The 24235-nt window shown below is 41.8% G+C and overlaps 1 protein-coding gene across 1 annotated transcript in view; it reads right to left on the bottom strand.

The window, feature by feature from the left end:
- Positions 1-24235, bottom strand: part of CREB3L2 (cAMP responsive element binding protein 3 like 2) — a 123352-nt gene that overhangs the window by 41186 nt on the left and 57931 nt on the right. The window contains exon 2 of the mRNA XM_068549525.1: positions 7179-7395. Coding sequence (XP_068405626.1) covers positions 7179-7395 — 217 coding nt within the window. The remainder of the gene's footprint in view (positions 1-7178; positions 7396-24235) is intronic.

A 24235-nucleotide genomic window follows, 5' to 3' on the forward strand; every position in this document is an offset into this window, starting at 1 on the left:
CGCGGAGTCTGTTGATATTCTATATATTTCTAACTTGGTTCTTACATCATCTTGGAGGATAGGGGCCATGTCTAGTTCTCTCTGAACAGCCTTCATCCAGCACTACTAAGTTTCTTCTTTAGGAAGAAGACTGAAATTAACTAACAAAGCAAATGAATACCTAGCATCCCAATTTAATTACAAAGGAACATGACCAAACTAGAGTAACTCATGAAGATACCCTCCAGGTGGTGAGGTGCAAGACTTGGTCATTCACATATAAGCTTTTTATTCTTCAATCTACTTGGAAGCTTCTGCTTATCTCTTTATAATCTCTTTACTTTTTTTTTTTTTAAAGAACAGAAAACCCTGCTTAGCAGCCTTAATCATGGGCAGAAATGAATGAGCTGAATGTAGGATGTCTTTCTGGTAGTTCTGAAGGTCGAGCCCACATTCCTAGGACTGGCTCCTGTGGTTGCCAAACGATGTGAAGTTCTTTAACTCAAGTGTTTCAGAGAAGTCTACAGTCAAATTCAGCCCTGAAGACAGATGACTCCTGTGTAATCTTAGACTAGTGTTTCTCAACCTTCTTTTGGTCACAGACTCTTTTGAGGATCTAAAAAAAGTTATAAATGTTCTCAGCAGAAAAACTGACAAATGTTGACAGCCCAAAATTTTGCATATAATTGTAGGGGTCTACAGTCCATCTGAACAACATGATACACTAACGGGATAAGAACACCTACATTTGCCCAATATAGTTGGCCTGGGGTTCAAGGAGGGAGGAAGAGGGAAAAGAAAGAGTGAGCAAAGAAAGAACAAGGAAGGAAGGAAGAAGGGAAAGAAAGAAGGATGATGGTGGGAAAGAGAAAGAGAGAGGGGAAAAGGGAGTAAGAGGGAGGAAAAAAAAGAGAGAAATCCAATAAACTGAGAGAGCGTCTATACTTGAACTGTTCAGCTTATCACTTTGTTTCAGGCTTGGAAGCAATTACAGAAGAATTGTTTAATCTCAGTAAAACTGGACAAGAAGATTGGAATCATTGGCTTTCCGAGATACAATGAAATACTATCCATCACTAGAAACAAGAAGTCTTAGTATTGCTTAAGCTGTTTAGACAATGCAAAAGATGAAGAATATTAAATTTAATGCAAACAGCAATTTTTAAATGCTGCCTATTTATGCGTTGCCTAAAGAACTATCATCCTCTTCGATCAGGAAGGCAATCTGCTTAAGAGAGCACTGACTCCAGAGGGATCTTTGTGAACTAATCCTCCCTTAAGGCGGATGCAAATTGGGGTTCAAATGAATCAAATAATTCTGTTCCCAAACATTTGTATATCCACAGAAAAACAATTGAAGCCAGGAACTCGACAAAGCTTTCCTGGGCAAGTTCTTCATCCATTCATGCACACTGCCTACCTTTGATTTCACACATCCCAAACGGTTCCTATCCATGTTCATTACCCCCTACTTATAAAAGTGCTTTTGCTGGGACTTCGCTGGTGGTCCAGTGGTTAAGAGTCCGTGCTTCCACTGCAGTGGGCACGGGTTCGATCCCTGGTTGGGGAACTAAGATCCTGCATGCTGTGTGGCTAGAAAAAAAAGCTGGCATAGAAAGCTTTTACTCAGAGAGAAACTGGTACTTAACAAAGATGAACTGTGGATCAGAAACTCTTTTCAAAATATATCTGACCCACTGTACCTATTCTCAGCAAATTACCAGCATGGCCTATTGCAGTGTTGACTTAAAAAGTTGCACAACCTAAAAGTTGAGAATCATGTTTTATTCGGCAGACTTTCTGAGGACTTAAGCCTGGAAAAGAGCCTCTCTGAGAGCTCTGAGGGACTGCCCCGAAGAGGTGAGGGAGGAGCCGGGATGCACAGGACTTTTTGCAACAAAAACCAGGTAGTCGGAACATCAAAAGATTACTGTTTATTAAAGAAAACCGGACACCTCAAGGAAATGAATTTAGCATTTTTCTCTGTATGGGAAGATGCAAGAGTCTGGGCTCATTGAAATCATTCCTTTGATATGCACCAGAACCATCTAGCAGGGCCAGGATCCTGCTTTTTTCCATACTGAATCCCCTCGGGGTGCACAGTCTGGCTGATGGCTTGATGACCACAACATCTTTTGTTTATTGATACAATACAGCAAGCGACATATTCTTTGTGCACAGCAGTATAGCACCTCTAAACAGAAGGAGGGGCCAGATGGGGGGAACTGAACGGTGTGTGCTTCGGTCTAATGATAAGAAAGCTTCCTGGAAAAGATTGACTGATCATTTCTCCCCACACTAAGCTATCAGTATAGGTGGCACGCATGAGTTCCTTTATGCTGCATTTATACTGATTAGCATTAAAAAGCAAAGAAATAGTGTTATCGGGAAGAGAAAGGGACCCTCACTTTTTGGAAACCTGCTTATTTGCAATCATTTTAGTCAGGGTCTTGGTTTAGAAGAATCAGTGTCCTAGCCCTCTGCCCACTATGTGCTTCCCTCCAACCATCACCACTGTTTCAACTCTTCTCAACGCTTTAGGGCCCAAACGAAATTCTGCCTTGTTCATGCAATTCTTCCTGTGATCTTCACTGGGCGTACGCTCTGTCTTCTGAACTTCTACAGTTTCTTTTCCTCTTGGGACACTGCTCATACTGCGGTCTGATCAAGTATTGGGGTACAAGGCATTTTCCCTAGAGTCTGGGTGTAAGTTTTACCATCGTTGTCTCACAAGTATGTACGACAGTGCTTGACACACAGTAGGTGTTCAACGAACACGGAATTGAAGGGGAAAGTTGCCCAGATTGTTTAGGCCAGCTCTAATCTGCATAGTCTAGAAACAAGGCTGCTGAACGGCTGACTAGCTCCACAGACGATAACTAAATACAATATAGGTATTGCTATATTGTTATCACGCTCCTGACACAGGGCCTCTGCACTTGCCGTTTCCTCTGCCTAGAAGCCTCTTAGACATACACCTAGTTCTTTCCCTCATCTGCTGATCTTTGCTCAAATACTACCTTCAAAGAAAGGCCTTCCCTGTCTATCCTATTTAAAATCTCAACTCCCCCACTGCTATGGTTTGAATGTTTGTGCCCTCCCAAATTCATATGCTGAGATTCTAATGCCCAAAGTGATGGTCATAGGAGGTGGGGCCTTGGGGAGGTGATTAGGTCATGAGGGTGAAGCCCTCTGTAATGAAATTAGTGTCCTTATAAAAGAGACCCCACAGAGCTCCCCAGCCCCTTCCACCACGTAAGAACACAATGAGAAGTCTGCAACCAGAGAAGGCTCTCCCCCAACCATGCTGGCACCCTGATCTCAGACTTCCAGCCTCCAGAACTGTGAGAAATATATTTCTGTTGTTTATAAGTCACCCAGTCTGTGGTATTTTGTTATGGCAACTTGAATGGATTAAGAAACTCTCCCCTCCTCCAACATCTCCCTATTCTTTTTCTGATTTATTTTTCTGTGTATCACTGATCACCATCGAATACATATATATAGTTTACTTCTTTACTTTTTCTTATTTCCTATTCCCCCCTCACATCCTAGAATATAAACTCCATGAAGCAGAGATCTTTATAAATTGTGTTCAGTCTTTATCCCCCAATGCTTAGGATAGTCGGTGGCAGATTAAGCACAAAGGAGGCGCTCAGTGAATAGCTAAGGAATAAATTTTTAAAATGAATCACAAAGCACCTGTAAAATACTTACCTCTACTTGGCACTGTGCTTGATCCTGTACAAGACAACTGCTAGAAGCCAGGAAACTGTAACCTGATCAAATACCTGCAGCCCAGTGTGTCTGCACAGTGATGGGGCACACAGAGCAGGTGTCTCCCCGGATGTATCACCAAAGGCTGGGAACATGCTTCATTCAGTCTCCTATACCTTCTCCCTTAACAACTCAAGAACCACTAGGAGAATGAATGGCTACACTGTAAGGCACTGATAACATGTGATAAAGGAGTTCAGACATGGAAGAAGCCAGTTTATAGACATCACTATGAGAAGAAGTATGGTGGTCAGCTTCTAAGACATCCCCCCCAGTGATCCTGTTTTTCTGGCATTCCCATCCTTGTATGGTCCCCAGACACAAGGAATCAGGACTCCCCTGTGTGACTGACAGAATAACTTCCACAGCTGGGTCAGAAAAAGTATTTTAGTTCCTGCCTTGGTGTCTTGGCTCTCTCACTCTTTGGAAGGCACCTATGCTCACCACTACACCACCAACGTATCCCTCACTCTTTGGGAAGCAGGCTCCCATGCTGTGGTGATACTCAAGCAGCGCCATGGAGAGGACCTGATTCACCAGCATCAACTTGCCAGCTATGTAATGGAACTACCTTAGAAGTAGATCTTCTAATCCTGGAAAAGTCTTCAGATAACTGCAGCCTCAGCCAACATCCGATTTCAACCTCATGAGAGATCCTGAACCATGTGGACAAAGAATGCCACCTGCCATATCAGCAAACAAAGGATGTTGTAGCCATCAAGCCCTCAGCCACTGCATCTGTCCCCAACTGTGCACACTGAGGGGATTCAGGATGGGAAAGAACAAGATATTGGCCTTAGATAGTTAAGGTGCATATCAGAGAAATGATTTCAATGAGCCCAGACACTTGCATCTTCCTATACAGAGAAAAATGCTAAATTCACTGACTTGAGATGTCTTTTTTTTTTAATTAACAGTAATCTTTTGATGTTCTGACTACCTGTTTTTTGTTGCAAAAACTCCTATATATACCGGCTCCTCCCTCATCTCCTCCGAGCAGTCCCTCAGAGCTATCTGAGAAGCTGCTTCCCAGGCTTAAGTCCTCAGAAATTCCGCCGAATAAAAAAACATAATTCTCAACTTTTAGGTTGTGCATTTTTTTTTCAGTCAACAAACAGAACCACCTAAGTGAGCCAGTCCTGAATTCCTGATCCACAGAAATCATGAGAGGTAATCAATGATTACTATTGCTTTAAGCCACGAATTTTGGGAGATCTGTTACACAGCAGTAGATACCTAATACAAGAGGTATTAGAAATGACCTCCACAAAGGAAGTAGGGCTTGAAATAGAGACATCAAAGGAATTGTAGGAATAACAGAGGCAAAGCAGTAAAGAGAATACAGGGAAAACCATGAGCAAAGGCAGATACAAATGTTAAACAGAAACCATGCCCACACAGAACCTCAGGATTGGAAACAAATCTTAAAGGTCAATTTAGTCCAACCTTTCATCTAGTGCTAGAGTCCACTCTAAAAATAAAACAACTAAGGCAGGGACTGCATGAATTTATCTAAGCTAAAACCCAGAAGAAGGCGGACTCCTTACAGTGGTCTTCTGTGTAACGATAAAATGAGGAGTACGTAGTCATAACAGAGACCATATTCCTGCATTTGAACTGAGGTCATTCCTGGAAGTGATTTAATAAGAAATTGAGGGGGAAGGAAGATGGAGAACAGAAGAGGAGAGAAGAAAGACAAAAAGGAGGAGAAGCAGAAGAAACAGAAGCAGGAGAAGGAGGAAAAGAAGGGGATCAGGAAGAAGAACAATAACAACTCTACAGCAACAGAAGATGAAAGAGGAAACACTGATTTACTGAAATGCTGTGTGGTGGGCACTGTCCTAAGTTCTTTAAACACATCATCTCATTTTACCCTCACAACAGCTCCACATCCTCAAATTATTTTAGCTCTACTTCTTCCCTTCCTTCCCAGGAGTCTTCCTCTCACCCTGTTCTCCTGATTTGAGGTAGAGAAAGTGGACAAACCACAAAGAGGAGGGATTAAATCATCATGCATCTGACCTCTTGTCAGGAAAAATCTGAGAATACAGTTAAGGCTCCAGAGGGTCCAATCAAGAAAGAATCCACCCACAGATTCGGGGCCTTCCCTTCACTGAGGATATAAGGCCAGATTTCCTGGGCTGCTGGTCAGCAAACCTCTAATCAAAGGAAGAACAGATCTGAGATGGGAAAGAAAAAATCTAGAGCATTCTCTGTCCCAAGATATGATGTTTTACTGATCCCAGAGTAGGTTCTTTTAGAGGCCAGTAGTAGACCTAAGAACAGATTTGGGGCCTTCCCTTCACTGAGGATATAAGGCCAGATTTCCTGGGCTGCTGGTCAGCAAACCTCTAATCAAAGGAAGAACAGATCTGAGATGGGAAAGAAAAAACCTAGAGCATTCTCTGTCCCAAGATATGATGTTTTACTGATCCCAGAGTTGGTTCTTTTAGAGGCCAGTAGTAGACCTAAGAACCCCAACTGGAGGAGGGATTCCTCCACAAAGCTAATAGCCTATTTGTGAAGTTGATAGGAAGCATTTGCCTTTGACCCAAAGAAGCAGGAGGGAGCTTGTTCTGTAGGTAGCCACTTCACAAGATGTTGCCATGTGTACAGTGGTATAGGAAGGGAGGGGGACATCCAGGTCAAGCCAGAGGACATCAAGTTAGTGACCATCCCCCACTCTGGTCATCCTCCTGGGAGAAGAGAGCATATGTCAAACTAGTATTAGAGAATATAGTTTTCAAAACTTAACTCAAGGTACTAAAATAGCTGATTATACTTCTAGGAAAACAAACATAGAAAATTAAAATTTAAAAGTATACATACAGCCTATACCAATTGAAGGCCTATGGATTAATAGTCAAAACATCTGAACATCTCTAAGGCCAGGAAAACTAAACCTTTAACACATACCATACTAATGGCATTGATAATGGACATGAAAGGGTAACCAATGCAAAAAGTCTTAGGAATGCTAGCCAAGATCTCCTATACATGGGGTCAATGAAACATGCTGAAAATAGTTTAAGAGGATGCCCAAGAAGTGTTTATGGAAAGAATGGTCATAAAAATGATTTCTCAGAAAAAAAAAATGGCATGACCTCTGAAACAATGGATGTACCGGAATTATCAACCAGATAGGCCAACCTGATTTGCAAAAGGATGCTTTGCTGCCCAGTCCACAGGGTCAGAGAAAGCAATTAGTACCATTCAGCTCTAGCAAATTCCCAGAGCACACAGTCTCAGGTAGAGAGAGGTATTCTGTGCCTCTTTGCATTTCCCCATGGCCCAAGCACAAGGCCACACACAGCAGGTATGTGGCTGAAGGGGGCGCTAATGATAACACACACTCCACACCCTCAAGGGGGTCAGAGCCAAAGGTGCCAAGGTCCCAGCTGCTGCCCCTGCTCTGGGTTTACCATCATTGAAGCTGTCACTGGCGGTGACGTGGGCGAACGGTGACTGGGCCCGAGGCTCCTCACACAGGGAGTAGCTGTGCTCGGCCTGAATGAGAGGCGCCGGGGACGTTGGGGACGGCTCTACCTCCATCGACACACTCTTCTCTGAGAGGAAAGGGTCGTTCAGGAGCTGGCCCAAGACGTTCTGGGAAAACTCATCCAGCAGCTCCGAGAAGTGCTACAAGAAACAAAGGAGGAAGGACTCAGTTTCTCTTAACCATGATCTGATAGTTACACACATGTTCTAAAGCAAAAATATCATCCACTGCTTCAGATGAAGTTCCTTATACACAATGTCCAGTTATCTGTTGCTGTGTAGCAAACCACCCCAAAGAGTAGTGGCTTACAACAGCCAAGAGTTATTATCTCTCACTACTCTGTGGGTTGGCTGGGTGGATGTGCTGATTTCACCTGGGTTCACTGACAGAGGCACAATGAGCTGGAAGGCTGGTGGGGGCTGGGCTGGGACACTGGACACCTGGGCCTTTTTCTCAAAGAGGCTCTAGCAGGCTGGGAGTCCTCATAGGATGGTAGAGATGTTCCCAGAGGGAGAAAACCAAAGCTGCATGGCTTCAGAGGGCACACATCATCACTCCCTCCACATTCTTCAGGTCAAGGCAAGTGACAACGCTAGCCCAGATTCATGGGGTGGGAAAATAGACACCACCTCTTGACCAGAGGAACTGGAAAATCACATCGCAGGCAAGTGTAAACAGGATGGCATGACTCACTCGGGGCCATCACTGGAACTATCCACCACATTTTGTATTGGGAATATTTTAAAATAAGCTATCTTGTATTTTTGAAGCATGAAAAGTGTTATTTATAGCCAAGTGCCAAGTTCAAAGGCATCAGAGGCAGCTTCCCTCTATTCTCCCAACTACCTGGACTTTGTCCCTTTCTAGTTTTTCCTTAATCTCTTCTCATCTTCCATCTGCAACAGCACCACCTCCCTAGCCCCCCGCCATGCCATGACAATGATACAGAAATGGTGTATACATATATTCACAGGGAGTCCTATATCCCTCGTTCCATGGTCCCACACTAAAGGACTGTAGCCCCATCCACTCTCCCTCACTGATAGGGGGATGTTCATGATATGAGGGTCTGTGGAGCTGGGTTTCTCAACCTCAGCACTACTGACATTTTAGATGGGTGATTCTTTGTTATGGGGGGCAGGGTTGTTCTGTGCATTGTAGGATGTTTAGCAGCATCCCTGGCCTCTACTTACTACATGCCAGTAGCACTCCCCTAGTTGTGAAAACCAAAAATGTCTCCAGCCACTGTCAAATGTCCCTTGGCCAGGGCGGTGGGGGGTGGGGGGGTGGGGGTAAGGGGAAGATCACCCTTGGTTTAGAACTACTGCAGTAGAGTATATTAAAAATAATTATAATATAATTTAATTTAAAATTTCACTTGATACCAGCTGTTAGAGCCACTTCTACCTTCTTAATGTTCCCTGAGTCACAGACCAACAGGTGTCACCCTTATTGATTAAACTTTAGGGACACCTCTGGTATAGAAAGGAAGTTAGGAAAGCAGGTACAGCAATAAGAGAACTGATTGCAAATGGTGATACTTGGGGTAGACAATGAAACCTCTTGGGATTTGCAGGGCAACTAAGTCCTACCATTGAACTGAAGTGTCAGTGAAGGTGTTATGAAAATGAATGTAGCTTGGGGAAGGGGGGGGGCAGGTGGTGACCCTAAGGTTAGAGCTCTAATATTAGGATAGTTGTAGGGCAGAACTTCTGCTTTTGTAAAGGAGAGAAGCAGACAACAGAGAGGAGGCCTTGTAGGCTAGGTCCTTAAAGCAGAGTTAGATCGCTGGGTTTCACCAACAGCACAAACATGAGAAATGGCTGCATCTCATCAGGACAGAATGCAGATAAGCCACAGGCCTTGGGGACATCCTAACAGGCATGGGTCATCTATGAGAACAAGAGAGGGTGGTTGGGAGAGGGTTCTCTGTATACAAACATATTTAGAACTGCAAGGTCCTTAGAAGCATCTAAGGCAAGAATTCCCAAATGCCAACTGTCTGTATCACAATCACCAGAAGAATTTTGTTTTAGTTGTTTTATAATGGAATATTTCAAGCATTCAGAAAAATTAGAGAGAACAGAACCATGAATAATTATGTATTGATTCCTTTTTTAAAAAATTCTTATTTTTCCACATTGCTACTGCAACTTTTTTCCTTTACTCTTTCTTTCCTTTTTAAAAAATGAAACATGAAGCTCCTATCCAATCCCCTTCTTTCCTCTCAGAGTTAACTGCTACCCTGAACTTGGTGTTTATTTTTCCCATCTAGGACTTTACACTTTTACTACATAAGTATGTTTCTATTACAAACATACGGACTTTTTTAACTTTAAATAAACAGCACCATACTTCACACCTCCTCTGCAAGTTTCTTCCTGCAAAAAATTTTTTAGGCTTATTCATGTTTACATGTGTAGCTCTACTTCATTCAGTTAAATTTCTGAATTGTATTACATTGTACTTATCCACTTCCTCTTGAGGCACATTTAAAGATGTTTTTATATATGCTGTTGTAATAAACATTATTGAACATAAAGGGAAATTTTAAAACATACAAATCCTATGACCCATCTTCAGAGCTTTTGACTTAGTAGGTCAAAGACAACCATATAAAAACCACCACTACCACCTGTGATTCTAATGTTCACGTCAGTTTTTCAACCATTGAAGGTTGACCCCATCTCCACTCACCACCTCTCTCCCTACACCACTTTACAGTTAAGTCCCTGGAAGTTTACAAAGTCACTGGAAGTTTACAAAGTCCCTAGACGTTTGGACATGCTCAAGGTCAGAGAAAGATTCATGGATTTTGCAGCCATCATGTGCTAAACTTTAGATAGGTCCTGTGGATATAAAATAATAAAGAAGAAGACAGAAAAAACCCTGCCTTCCTTGAGCTGATCATCTAGACCAGTGTTTTTCAAACTTTTATGTGCATATGAATCACCTGGGGATCTTAAGGCATAGACGTTGATTCACAAATCTAGGTGGGCCTGAGATTCTGCATTACTAATCAGCTCCCAGGTAATGCTGCTGGCCCATGGACCGGACTTTGCATGGCAAGGAGTGGAACAGCTTCAAGGCAAAGACTAGGATGCAGGTTTCCTGACTCTCTGATAACCTGAAGCCAGGGTCTGATTCCCTAAGCGGCTCCCCAAAGACAAATTTACTGGTTACCTGAGGGTGAATATTCTGCAAGCATTTGAAGGAATTCCTTTCAAGACCAAAATTAAGGAAACAAGAAGAGAAATAAATGCCACAATGTAAAATGCAAAAGCAAGACTTGAACTCACAATCCCTGCATTCCCAAGCCACAATTCTGTCCCTGTGCTGCAGTGTCAGCCCTTGCCAGCTATGCTGGCCCATCTACGCCTCTGGAATCCTGAGGCAAGGCTCTCTTTGATTGCCGGTGCTTTCCCATGGAAGTTGGCCAGGCTGGGCTACTCTGCTGACACCGTTTTCTTTCTCTTGAGCAGCACTAATGAATGTTTTCATGAACATCCCCTGGATAACCAATAATAAACCTTCTCTAACTCTGCTAACCATCCCTGACCTCTCCTTACTTTGGATTTTGTAGTGATTATCATGTCACCAAACAATTTAGTCCTAAATGACAGGGAGTCCTGAAGAACTCATGGTTGTTACCAAGTGCATTATGACAACCTTCCCTCTGGAAAAAGAAGCTCCTCAGAAGAAGGGAGAAACTGTGCTTAACCACCACCCACACCGAGGAACTCAGCAAAGTGGTGAGCATTGAGAAGGTCCCAGAGAGACACTTGTGTGTCTTTGGGGTCCCAAAGATACGCCCAACTTGTCCCAACCAGACGCTGTGACTCAGCCCAGCACATTAGCTCCAGCTGGGTCTCCTTGGCAGCTATGGGCTCTGGGGCTCAGCAGACAGGTCAAGCTCCCACTGCCTGTGCAGGAACCAGGCCAGAATCAGACCATCTTTAATGCCAGTGAGAGAGGGGCATATGGTCTTGGAGGCCGAAGACCAGAGAAAGGAGCAAAGTGAGCCTCAAAGAGGGAGGCTTTCTGCCTACAAACACTTTAGCAAAGGACTACTCGTGTAGTAGTTCAAGGGCTATGAAATGTCAGTTGAATTCTTTCAAAGACATGGCATAATAGCATTTTACCATTCTGCCTAAGAGTTTCATCAAGCTTTATGGGTTTATAATACTTTCACAGCTTTCCCCTCAACCAATGTTCACAACAGTCCTGGGAAGTTGGCTTTAAACCCACTGTCCAAGGTCTCAGTCACCTACTGTTTGAGCTTGGCCTTGAACACAGATCCTCTTATTGCAAATTGACCGAACTTTCCCCACATTATTTCTCCTAGGAAAGAAGCATCCGAGCTTTACAACCCAACGGCTTGGAGAAGTTCTAACCAGGATGAAAACGTGATATTGATGCTGATCATTAATGAAGATGTTGATAGGATCAGGTGGTAGGCTCATCTGATGGACTTAGTGCTTGACACATTAGATTTTCAGAAAATGAGCTAAGTGCTTTGCTATAAGGTAGGCATATCTCCAGGTATAGATGAGAAAACTGGGGCTCAGGTTGGTTAGGTACGTTGCCTAAGGTTGGAGTTGCATTAACTGAATTAATATTCCATCCCAAGGCTAGCCAGTTCCAAAGCCCATGCACTTTCTACCGCAGAATGCTCCATCATTTAAGTCAGCCTCTAAAGCTGACATGTAGTAGAGACTGGATTTTAAAAAACAAAAGACAGACTCACTGACAGCCCATCCACTCATCCATTATGAACACACAGTCTTCACATTCGAAGTGTAGAAATGTGTCAGGGGTTTGTTAGATGGAGAGGCTCCTGGTATCACTTCCACGGGGCATCAGCAATGAGAACAGAAATATTTTCTTGCCCTTTGAGCGTGGTTCTGCCAAAGGGTTCAAAGCCACATCACAGACTCTCTGGTTGGAAGAAACTTCCTGATGAGGTTAAACCTCTATCTCATGACATGAATGTTACTCATCTCCTCAGTGAAGATGCATGCAACTTCCTTTATGAACCCTTTTCAAGGTCTGTCTCCCCATTACTAAAGACCTGGCATTTAACATCCTTCAACCTGGCCCCAACCGTCCTGTGAAGTCTTGTCCCCCTTTATTCTTTTTTTTTTTTTTTTAATTTTTTTTGATGTGGACCATTTTTTTTTTGATGATTTATTTTTGTTTTTATTGTTTAATATTCCTTAAGAATGTGAAGATCCTATTGTACTTTTCTCTATTTTTTTAAATTTTCTCTATAGTTTATTAATAAGTCAAAAGAAAATTTTTTTTTCTTAAAAAAGAGAAGCATCATAAACCTTTTCCTTCTCCTAGTTCTTGGGTCTTTTTTTTTTTTCACACACACACACACACACTGTATTTTATTTTTACAAGAGATAAATAAACTGACACCAAGCATTGTAAATGGATGACCACAACAAAAGCAACAGTGATTGCAATTACCAAACACAAAACACACTCATACTGTGTCATAATATTGACATTCAGTCCAGTAATCCTCCACTGTAACAGCTCCTTTACTTTGCAGTGAAAATTGATTTGTATATTTTTTGCCTCTGAGTCCTTGTGGCATTTTTTTTTTTTAACTCAAACAGAAAGTCACAAAAATTATAATCATCCTCATCAGTTCACTCAGTCCCATGTAATTAATTTTTTTTTCATCTTGATCTTTTGTTAGCACTTTTATGAGTTCATCAGTTTTCCATTAGAGTTCTGAAAATGCTTATTCATTCAGTTCAGCAGTATAGTCAGTAACCAGAAACCTGTACTTGTCAGTCTTTTCCATGAATTCCTTGAAGATGAAACCCTTTTGTAGGAACATATTTGCAAAAGCATCAGAGTACACCCAGAACTGTCTGTAAATGACAAAAGACTTAAAAATGACCATGGTTAAAGATTTGATGAAAGTTCATAATAATGCAATTGACAAGGAAATTTAGTTATTTCTGACATATACATTTTAAAGTAATAACTAGAATTATGACTTATAACATTATACCAGAACATATAAGATTTTTAGAAATTTCATGTAATGCCTGAAACATTTATATTAACATATTTCCATACAAATAACCCAAAGAAAGTTTAGTATTAGTTGTTTTTTGTTTGTTTGCTTTTCTATACTGCAGGTTCTTATTAGTCACCAATTTTATACACATCAGTGTATACATGTCAATCCCAATCGCCCAATTCAGCACACCACCATCCCCACCCCACCGCAGTTTTCCCCCCTTGGTGTCCATATGTCTGTTCTCTACATCTGTGTCTCAACTTCCGTCCTGCAAACCGGTTCATCTGTACCATTTTTCTAGGTTCCACATACATGTGTTAATATACGATATTTTTCTCTTTCTGACTTACTTCACTCTGTATGACAGTCTCTAGATCCATCCACGTCTCAACAAATGACTCAATTTTGTTCCTTTTTATGGCTGAGTAATATTCCACTGTATATATGTACCACATCTTCTTTATCCATTCGTCTGTCGATGGGCATTTAGGTTGCTTCCATAACCTGGCTATTGTAAATAGTGCTGCAATGAACATTCGGGTTCATGTGTCTTTTTGAATTATGGTTTTCTCTGGGTATATGCCCAGTAGTGGGATTGCTGGATCATATGGTAATTCTAGTTTTAGTTTTTTAAGGAACCTCCATACTGTTCTCCATGGTGGCTGTATCAGTTTACATTCCCACCAACAGTGCAAGAGGGTTCCCTTTTCTCCACACCCTCTCCAGCATTTGTTGTTTGTAGATTTTCTGATGATGCCCATTCTAACAGGAGTGAGGTGATACCTCATTGTAGTTTTGATATTCATTTCTCTAAAAATTAGTGAGGTTGAGCAGCTTTTCATGTGCTTCTTGGTCATCTGTATGTCTTCTTTGGAGAAATGTCTATTTAGGTCTTCTGCCCATTTTTGGATTGGGTTGTTTGTTTCTTTAATATTGAGCTGCATGAGCTGTTTATATATTTTGGAGATAAATCCTTTGTCCGTTGATTCATTTGCAAATATTTTCTCCCATTCTGAGGGTTGTCTTTTTGTCTTGTTTATGGTTTCCTTGGCTGTGCAAAAGCTTTGAAGTTTCATTAGGTCCCATTTGTTTATTTGTGTTTTTATTTCCATTACTCTAGGAGGTGGATCAAAAAAGATCTTGCTGTGATTTATGTCAAAGAGTGTTCTTCCTATGTTTTCCTCTAAGAGTTTTATAGTGTCCGGTCTTAGATTTAGGTCTCTAATCCATTTAGAGTTTATTTTTGTGTATGGTGTTAGGGAGTGTTCTAATTTCATCCTTTTACATGTAGCTGTCCAGTTTTCCCAGCACCACTTATTGAAGAGACTGTCTTTTCTCCATTGTATATCTTTGCCTCCTTTGTCATAGATTAGTTGACCATAGGTGCATGGGTTTATCTCTGGGCTTTCTATCTTATTCCATCTATGTTTCTGTTTTTGTGCCAGTACCATATTGTCTTGATTACTGTAGCTTTGTAGTATAGTCTGAAGTCAGGGAGTCTGATTCCTCCAGCTCCGTTTTTTTCCCTCAAGACTGTTTTGGCTATTTGGGGTCTTTTGTGTCTCCATACAAATTTTAAGATGATTTGTTCTAGTTCCATAAAAAATGCCATTGGTAATTTGATAGGGATTGCATTGAATCTGTAGATTGCTTTGGGTAGTATAGTCATTTTCACAATATTGATTCTTCCAATCCAAGAACATGCTATATCTCTCCATCTGTCAGTATCATCTTTAATTTCTTTCATCAGTGTCTTATAGTTTTCTGCATACAGGTCTTTTGTCTCCCTAGGTAGGTTTATTCCTAGGTATTTTATTCTTTTGTTGCAATGGTAAATGGGAGTCTTTCCATAATTTCTCTTTCAGATTTTTCATCATTAGTGTATAGGAGTGCAAGAGATTTCTGTGCATTAATTTTGTATCCTGCAACTTTACCAAATTCATTGATTAGCTCTAGTAGTTTTCTGGTGGCATTTTTAGGATTCTCTATGTATAGTATCATGCAATCTGCAAACAGTGACAGTTTTACTTCTTCTTTTCCAATCTGTATTCCTTTTATTTCTTTTTCTTCTCGGATTGCCGTGGTTAGGACTTCCAAAACTATGTTGAATAACAGTGGTGAGAGTGGACATCCTTGTCTCATTCCTGATCTTAGAGGAAATGTTTTCAGTTTTTCACCATTGAGAATGATGTTTGCTGTGGGTTTGTCATATATGGCCTTTATTATGTTGAGTTAGGTTCCCTCCAGGCCCACTTTCTGGAGAGTTTTTATCATAATTGGGTGTTGAATTTTGTCAAAAGTTTTTTCTGCATCTATTGAGATGATCATATGATTTTTATTCTTCAATTTGTTAATATGGTGTATCACAGTGATTGATTTGTGTATCTTGAATAATCCTTGCATCCCTGGGATAAATCCCACTTGATCGTGGTGTATGATCCTTTTAAGGTGTGGTTGGATTCTGTTTGCTAGTATTTTGTTGAGGATTTTTGCATCTATATTCATCAGTGATATTGGTCTGTAATTTTCTTTTTTTGTAGTATCTTTGTCTGGTTTTGGTATCAGGGTGATGGTGGCCTCATAGAATGAGTTTGGGAGTGTTCCTTCCTCTGCAATTTTTTGGAAGAGTTTGAGAAGGATGGGTGTTAGCTCTTCTCTAAATGTTTGATAAAATTCACCTGTGAAGCCATCTGGTCCTGGACTTTTGTTTGTTAGAAGATTTTTAATCACAGTTTCAATTTCATTACTTGTGATTGGTCTGTTCATATTTTCTGTTTCTTCCTGGTTCAGTCTTGGAAGGTTATACCTTTCTAAGAATTTGTCCATTTCTTCCACGTTGTCCATTTTATTGGCACAGGGTTGCTTATAGTAGTCTCTTAGGATGCTTTGTATTTCTGTGGTGTCTGTTGTAACTTCTCCTTTTTCATTTCTAATTTTATTGATTTGAGTCCTCTCCCTCTTTTTCTGGATGAGTCTGGCTAATGGTTGACCAATATTTTTATCTTCTCAAAAAACCAGCTTTTAGTTTTATTGATCTTTGCTATTGTTTTCTTAGTTTCTATTTCATTTATTTCTGCTCTGATCTTTATGATTTCTTTCCTTCTGCTAACTTTGGGTTTTGTTTGTTCTTCTTTCTCTAGTTCCTTTAGGTGTAAGGTTAGATTGTTTACTTGAGATTTTTCTTGTTTCTTGAGGTAGGCTTGTATAGCTATAAACTTCCCTCTTAGAACTGCTTTTGCTGCATCCCATAAGTTTTGGATCATCGTGTTTTCATAGGTTTTGTCATTTGTCTCTAGGTATTTTTTGATTTCCTCTTTGATTTCTTCAGTGATCTCTTGGTTATTTAGTAACGTATTGTTTAGCCTCCATGTGTTTGCATTTTTTACGTTTTTTTCCCTGTAATTCATTTCTAATCTCATAGCGTTGTGGTCAGAAAAGATGCTTGATATGATTTCAATTTTGTTAAATTTACTGAGGCTTGATTTGTGACCCAAGATGTGATCTATCCTGGAGAATGTTCCATGCGCACCTGAGAAGAAAGTGTAATCTGCTGTTTTTGGATGGAATGTCCTATAAATATCAATTAAATCTATCTGGTCTATTGTGTCATTTAAAGCTTCTGTTTGCTTATTTATTTTCATTTTGGATGATCTGTCCATTGGTGTAAGTGAGGTGTTAAAGTCCCCCACTATTATTGTGTTACTGTCGATTTCCTCTTTTATAGCTGTTAGCAGTTGCCTTATGTATTGAGGTGCTCCTCTGTTGGGTGCATATATATTTATAATTGTTATATCTTCTTCTTGGATTGATCCCTGGATCATTATGTAGTGTCCTTCCTTGTCTCTTGTAACCTTCTTTATTTTAAAGTCTATTTTATCTGATATGAGTATAGCTACTCCAGCCTTCTTTTGATTTCCATTTGCATGGAATATCTTTTTCCATCCCCTCACTTTCAGTCTGTATGTGTCCCTAGGTCTGAAGTGGGTCTCTTGTAGACAGCATATATATGGGTCTTGTTTTTGTATCCATTCAGCAAGCCTGTGTCTTTTGGTTGGAGCATTTAATCCATTCACGTTTAAGGTAATTATCGATATGTATGTTCCTATGACCATTTTCTTAATTGTTTTGGGTTTGTTTTTGTAGGTCCTTTTCTTCTCTTGTGTTTCCCACTTAGAGAAGTTCCTTTAGCATTTGTTGTAGAGCTGGTTTGGTGGTGATGAATTCTCTTAGCTTTCGCTTGTCTGTAAAGCTTTTGATTTCTCCATCGAATCTGAATGAGATCCTTGCCGGGTAGAGTAATCTTGGTTGTAGGCGCTTCCCTTTCATCACTTTAGGTATATCATGCCACTCCCTTCTGGCTTGTAGAGTTTCTGCTGAGAAATCAGCTGTTAACCTTATGGGAGTTCCCTTGTATGTTATTTGTCATTTTTCCCTTGCTGCTTTCAATAATTTTTCTTGTCTTTAATTTTTGCCAATTTGATTACCATGTGTCTCGGCATGTTTCTCCTTGGGTTTATCATGTATGGGACTTGCTGCCCTTCCTGGACTTGGGTGGCTATTTCCTTTCCCATGTTAGGGAGGTTTTCGAGTATAATCTCTTCAAATATTTTCTCTGGTCCTTTCTCTCTCTCTTCTCCTTCTGGGACCCCTATAATGTGAATGTTGTTGCGTTTAATGTTGTCCCAGAGGTCTCTTAGGCTGTCTTCATTTCTTTTTATTCTTTTTTCTTTAGTCTGTTCCGCAGCAGTGAATTCCACCATTCTGTCTTCCAGGTCACCTATCCATTCTTCTGCCTCAGTTATTCTGCTATTGATTCCTTCTAGTGTCGTTTTCATTTCAGTTATTGTATTGTTCATCTCTGTTTGTTTGTTCTTTAATTCTTCTAGGTCTTTGTTAAACATTTCTTGCATCTTCTCGATATTTGCCTCCATTCTTTTTCCGAGGTCCTGGATCATCTTCACTATGATTATTCTGAATTCTTTTTCTGGAAGCTTGCCTATCTCCACTTCATTTAGTTGTTTTTCTTGGGTTTCATCTTGTTCCTTCACCTGGTATATAGCCCTCTGTCTTTTCATCTTGTCTATCCTTCTGTGAATGTGTTTTTTGTTCCACAGGCTGCAGGATTGTAGTTCTTCTTGCTTCTGCTCTCTGCCCTCTGGGGGATGAGGCTGTCTAAGAGGCTTGATGGGAGGGACTGGTGGTGGGTAGAGCTGACTGTTGCTCTGGTGGGCAGAGCTCAGTAAAACTTAAATCCACTTAACTGTTGACGGGTGAGGCTGGGTTCCCTCCCTGTTGGTTGTTTGGCCTGAGGCAACCCAACACTGGAGCCTACCTGGGCTCTTTGGTGGGGCTAATGACAGATTCTGGGAGGGCTCACGCCAAGGAGTACTTCCCAGAACTTCTGCTGCCAGTGTCCTTGTCCACACGGTGAAACAGAGCCACCCCCCCAGCTCTGCAGGAGAACTTCCAACACTAGCAGGTAGGTCTGGTTCAGTCTCCCCCGGGGTCACTGCTCCTTCCCCTGGGTCCCAATGCGCACACTACTTTGTGTGTGCCCTCCAAGAGCGGAGTCTCTGTTTCCCCCAGTCCTGTTGAAGTCCTGCAATCAATTCTCACTAGGCTTCAAAGTCTGATTCTCTAGGAATTCCTCCTCCTGTTGCCAGACCCCCAGGTTGGGAAGCCTGACGTGGGGCTCAGAACCTTCACTCCAGTGGGTGGACTTCTGTGGTATAAGTGTTCACCAGTCTGTGAGTCACACACCCAGCAGTTATGGGATTTGATTTTACTGTGATTGTGCCCCTCCTACCATCTCATTGTGGCTTCTCCTTTGTCTTTGGATGTGAGGTATCTTTTTTGGTGAGTGCCAGTGTCTTCCTGTTGATGATTGTCCAGCAGCTAGTTGTGATTCTGGTGTTCTCGCAAGAGGAAGTGAGAGCACGTCCATCTACTCCGCCATCTTGGTTCCTCCCCCCTGATGTGGACCATTTTTAAAGTCTTTATGGAATTTGTTACAATACTGCTTCTGTTTTATGTTTTGTTTTTTTGGCCATGAGGCATGTGGGATCTTAGCTCCCCAACCAGGGAACGAACCCACACCGCCTGCATTGGAAGGTGAAGTTTTAACCACTGGACCACCAGGGAAGTCACTCCCTTTATTCTAATACATGACATTTTCATTCCAGCCCTAACAGTGTCCATATTGGACACTGGAGCAATACAGCTTTGGAGCCAGATGACTGGATTTGAATCCTGGCTCCTAGCTGTGCAAACCTGAAGAAGACCCTTCAGTTTTCGAAACTCCAGTTTGCTCCAACTGTAAAGTGAGGATAACAATACTACCAGCTTCCTGTTGTGATGATTAAATTAAATAATGCATGTAATGCACCTAACGCTTCACTGGCAGAGCAATCAATTTTTTAAAAAGCTTTTTAAAAAAACAAAACCCTATCAAAATTAAAACAAAATGTGGGCATTCTCTACTTGTACACTGGCTCCCCCCACTGTTCTTCCTAGAATATGCTTTCATTTTCCTCTTCTATCAGGAATCTACCTAAAACAAAATAAATCTATTTCTTTTACAAAGTCATCCTAGACAGACACAGCTTGAACTGATCTTTCACTTCCCTGACAAACTACAGCTCTTCAAATAAGTATTTCTTGATTGGACATTGTTGTTTTACTTTCCTTTGATGTTCCTTTCATTGCCAACTTAAAGTTTTTGTCATTAGGCCTTATAAATTCTGTGACCCAGATGTAAACATTTTTACCTACCCTACTCTGAGCCCAGCACAGATCACAGATCATATGTACTCACCAATTTTCTCTTCTTTCCACCTATTATTATTGTATAATATCCCAGTCAAGCAGTAAACAAATCTGAATTAGAGCCCAGGCCTCCCCAACAATTATAAATAAATGCTATCCAATGTCTAAAACACATATCCAAACTTACAAATCAGATAAATTAAGAGAAGTTGTTAACCTTACATAAATTACTAACTTTATAAGAAGTTACCCTGGCTCTGAAGCATTTACACTTGTGTTTGCAGGTCCTTAACTAGCTGTCAAGGGAGCTTGCAAGGAAAGAGTGGTTTTAAGTCTGGGCTGCCTCCTTCTGCTAACAATTGCCCCAAGAACCAGGGTCGTGGGGGTGAGGAAGGGGAGTAAAGTAGGAGGAAAATGAAGGCGTCGTAATTCTTGAGCTCCAGTAACTGGTTGTATAAAGACATGAAGCTGTCTTCCTCGTGCTGCTCAGCACGGGGGTTCACTCACTCAACAGAGTGAGCAGCTACTGTGAGCAAAGCCTGGGCTGGGCAAGGGGTGGACAGAATATGATTAAAGGTCATCTTATAAAGAGAGGACTGTCCTGAGGTGCAACATGAGTTATCTGAAGTATGTCGTATGACTGCTGGGCTCATAGAGCAGGTTCTAAAGCAATTTTGTCCCCCTGATGTGGGCCCAACATCTTTTGTGCTAGATCAGAGTAGGGACAGGAGTTCTAGTCTCAGCCCTACACCTCACTGGTTGTCACCCCACCTCTTCTGGATTCTGTCTCCTCGTCTGTAAAACTGTGTGTGTGTATGTTGGAAGGTGAGGGGAAGTGATGGAGTAGACTTTGGACTTGGTCAGTAGTTTCTCACCTTTTTTTGATATGTAGACCCTTTTGAGAATCTAATGAAAGCTTCCTGCTGGAAAAATGCCCACGGGCACTACACACCAAGTGCAGGATTCTGTGGGGTCCCCCCAGCTCCCCCCGGGATCTGTCCATGGAGAGGAGGATTCCGTGGATTCCGGGTAGACGCTCCCAGCAGAGGTGATAGTAATAACACACGACGCATTATCAGTCATTGCTGACAAGCTATTCGGCTCTGCTGCACCATAATTTTCTAAAATGTGGCAGGCGATATTAAAATGGAAAAGCTTTGCAACTTAGGAAAAGAACGAGGGAAAACGCCCTCTTTCTGCTTCTTGGGTTTGTTTAGCTTTGCCCCTGTTACCCTGCCCAGGGGCAGTGAAACGGGTGGGGCGCAAGCTCCGAAAGCAGAACTTGACCGCTCCCTGCGGGAGGCCCGGGTCCAAGGCTCGGGCTCCGCCGCCCGCGCCCCACAAAGATCCTATTCTCCAGGCCCGCCGCCTGGAAACCGGCTGCTGGCTAGAGGCTCCGTCTCAGGCAGGGGAAGAAGCGTTTTTACTGAAAAATCGCAGCTAGGAGCCTTGCCCAGAGCACAGAATGCTCCACAGACAGCAGTCACGGATACAGTGGACACGGCGGGGGCAAGCTGACAACCCCCAAAGCCTCAAAGAAACGCAGGGAAGTAATTTGGAGGGCACGCCTCAAATTCACTTTAGAAACCAAGGTTTCCCTCCAGTAAAACACAGTTCGCCTGTATTGCGGAGGACGGAGGGAGGTGAGGGAGAGAGGGGAGGGGGAAGGGGGAGGGAGGGGGAGGGGGGAAGAGGTACCCTCCACTCTCCCAGGGGCCCACCTTCAAGGAGCCGCACGTTAGACATGAGGGGATTCCTGCCCTGCATACGTGCCCTGCGCACATACCACACAGAAAAGGGCCAGATGACCACCTGGAGAAGAAAAGGCCACTTTGTCAAAGTTACAAGGGAAAAAAAAAAAGGCTCACAAGTCAAATCCTATTACAGTGAAATTTCAAGGGGACCCAATTTTTTTTTGGTACCAAAATTTAGATACATTACATATTTCTCTAAAAAAAAAAAAAAAAAAAATTGGGAGCTGAGGCTTGGAACTCTGTTACACAAGAGGTTTGGGAATTTGGGGGGTTTTGTTTCTTTGATGAAGTGATGTTGGCTTTACTGAAATTTTACAAGCAGTGGCAAAAATTGTTTTTTAAAGAGCCCAATTCCAAAACATGCACACTATGGTTTCTAATATCCAGATGTGGCTTTCTTTGTAAAACAAGTGTGTGAAATATGTCAAATTATAAAGGCACTGGGGATGCTTATTTAAAGGAAACCTGCTGTAAGTCCATTGATAGGACATATTCTATTTTCTGTAAAAAGAGTCACCCCTAATTTATTAATTATGTAAATATAAAGTTTTACATATGTTATGTGCTTCAAGGGAGATGCACCAATACTAATTCCTTTTTAAACTACATCATTCTTCATCATTAAAACAGGTAATGATGCACTTTCTCTGAATGCAGTCCAATCCTGAATGGTCTACAGCAGTTCTTAGCTTAACATTTGATGTGAAAAAAAATTCATTGCTTCATTTTATACAAACAAATCAGTTAATGAGATTACGAGAAAAACACCAGTGGTGGCTTCTGCTGGCAAAGGAAAGCTAAGAGATTCAGCATTAGCTGGCACAAAGAAACTCAATCTGCCTACTTCTTGGCTCACTTACATAGACAGCTGCAAATGCCCTAAAATGCACTTCTTAGTTCCTTCTGAACCCAAACTAGCCTTAGCCTGGCGGAAGGCCTCTCCTTCCATGGCTTAACAGTATCTAACCAATCCCCACAGGAATAAAAATGTCAAGAAAATATAATATCATCTCCCATGTTCAACACATAATGGTTTACATATGACAAAACACTTCCACATCACTGTTTTATCTGATCTTGACAAGATCAAGGATCGTCCAGAGTGTACAGCTGGAGGTTGTGGAGCAGAGTGCAGTAGGGCAGGATTCCTGCTTTCTGGTTCCCACGCCCATATACCTTCAGCACAGCCTGCTCCCTCCCGATCACTAACACAGAGACCTCAGCAACCAGATTCCTGACTGTCAAATGCTTCTTGAATTGCAATGTGGGCCTGAGATCTGGGCAATCTCCTCACATTATGGGAGGAAATCCTTAGGGTCCTTTCAGAGCAGGCAGAACCATTCCAGAAATAAATTATAGTCCATATAAGATGGAGGAGTCCTCTTTGATTGGTTTTGAGAAACTCAAACCATCCCCCAGAGTCCTTCTATTGCCTCTTCCTTCTGCCAAACAGACAGGTGAATTCTCCCAACAAACAAAAGCCCTTCAAAACCATGATCAAGCCAACCATTCAAGGCTGAGGCAGTAGAGAATCTGCCATTCTGTTCTCTACATCCACGGTGGGAGAGCCAGAGGTACCTGGGATGGTGAGAGGCAGCCATCAGGATGACCGATTCTTCCTTCCCGCCTACTCCGCTTTGACCCCTAAATCCAGATTCTACCTCCACACTCTCAGTGGGAGTGCTGGTGACCCTGTGGGGCTTTCTGCCTGATCTGTCCTACAGGCCAAAGCCAATAAAATGTTTGCTTTTAACCTTAAAATTCTCCCACACTTAAAATTCTCCAACATAACTCACAGTCCAAATTCCCCACAGTTAGACTTAAAATTGATTGAAGTTTCTTATTCACTATTTCCCGGTTAATGTCCCTGAAGAGTTTCTTCCTAATTGATGTTTTATCCTTTGTTTGATACTCTTCCTGTCCTTTACCTTCAATTTGCAGGTTTCAACCCTTTTATGTTCTCATTATCTGAGGAAATTCAGAGGCTGTTTTGGTCAGGCTCTTCTAATTGGGTCTCTTGCCCCCTCTACAAACATAATCTGCTCCTCTCAGGTTCCTTCCACTCTCCTAAACAGAAAACAACTTCCCATTTTCCCTCCTCCATCACACACCTTCCATTACCAACACTTCGGTCTTTACTCCACCAGGAAACACCCAGGGCATTCCCTCATAGCCTTCAGTGAAGGCCCAAGCTAAGACATTCATTGTTTGTAAGCTCTTAGGTCCGACCCTAAAACAACCAAAATCTGGTATTTTGCCATTCCAGAAGAACTTCTGATTATGAAAGCAGGCTCCAAATCATAGACTGATGAAGCATGAAGAAACACTGGAAATCATCTGAGTCTACTTGGTCATTCTAATTTGAGAAATGACCTCTAATTTGAGATCTAGGGTGGTACATGAAATCAAAGAGTTGAA

Source organism: Eschrichtius robustus, chromosome 8 (assembly GCF_028021215.1).
Source record: "Eschrichtius robustus isolate mEscRob2 chromosome 8, mEscRob2.pri, whole genome shotgun sequence".
Taxonomy (NCBI): domain Eukaryota; kingdom Metazoa; phylum Chordata; class Mammalia; order Artiodactyla; family Eschrichtiidae; genus Eschrichtius; species Eschrichtius robustus.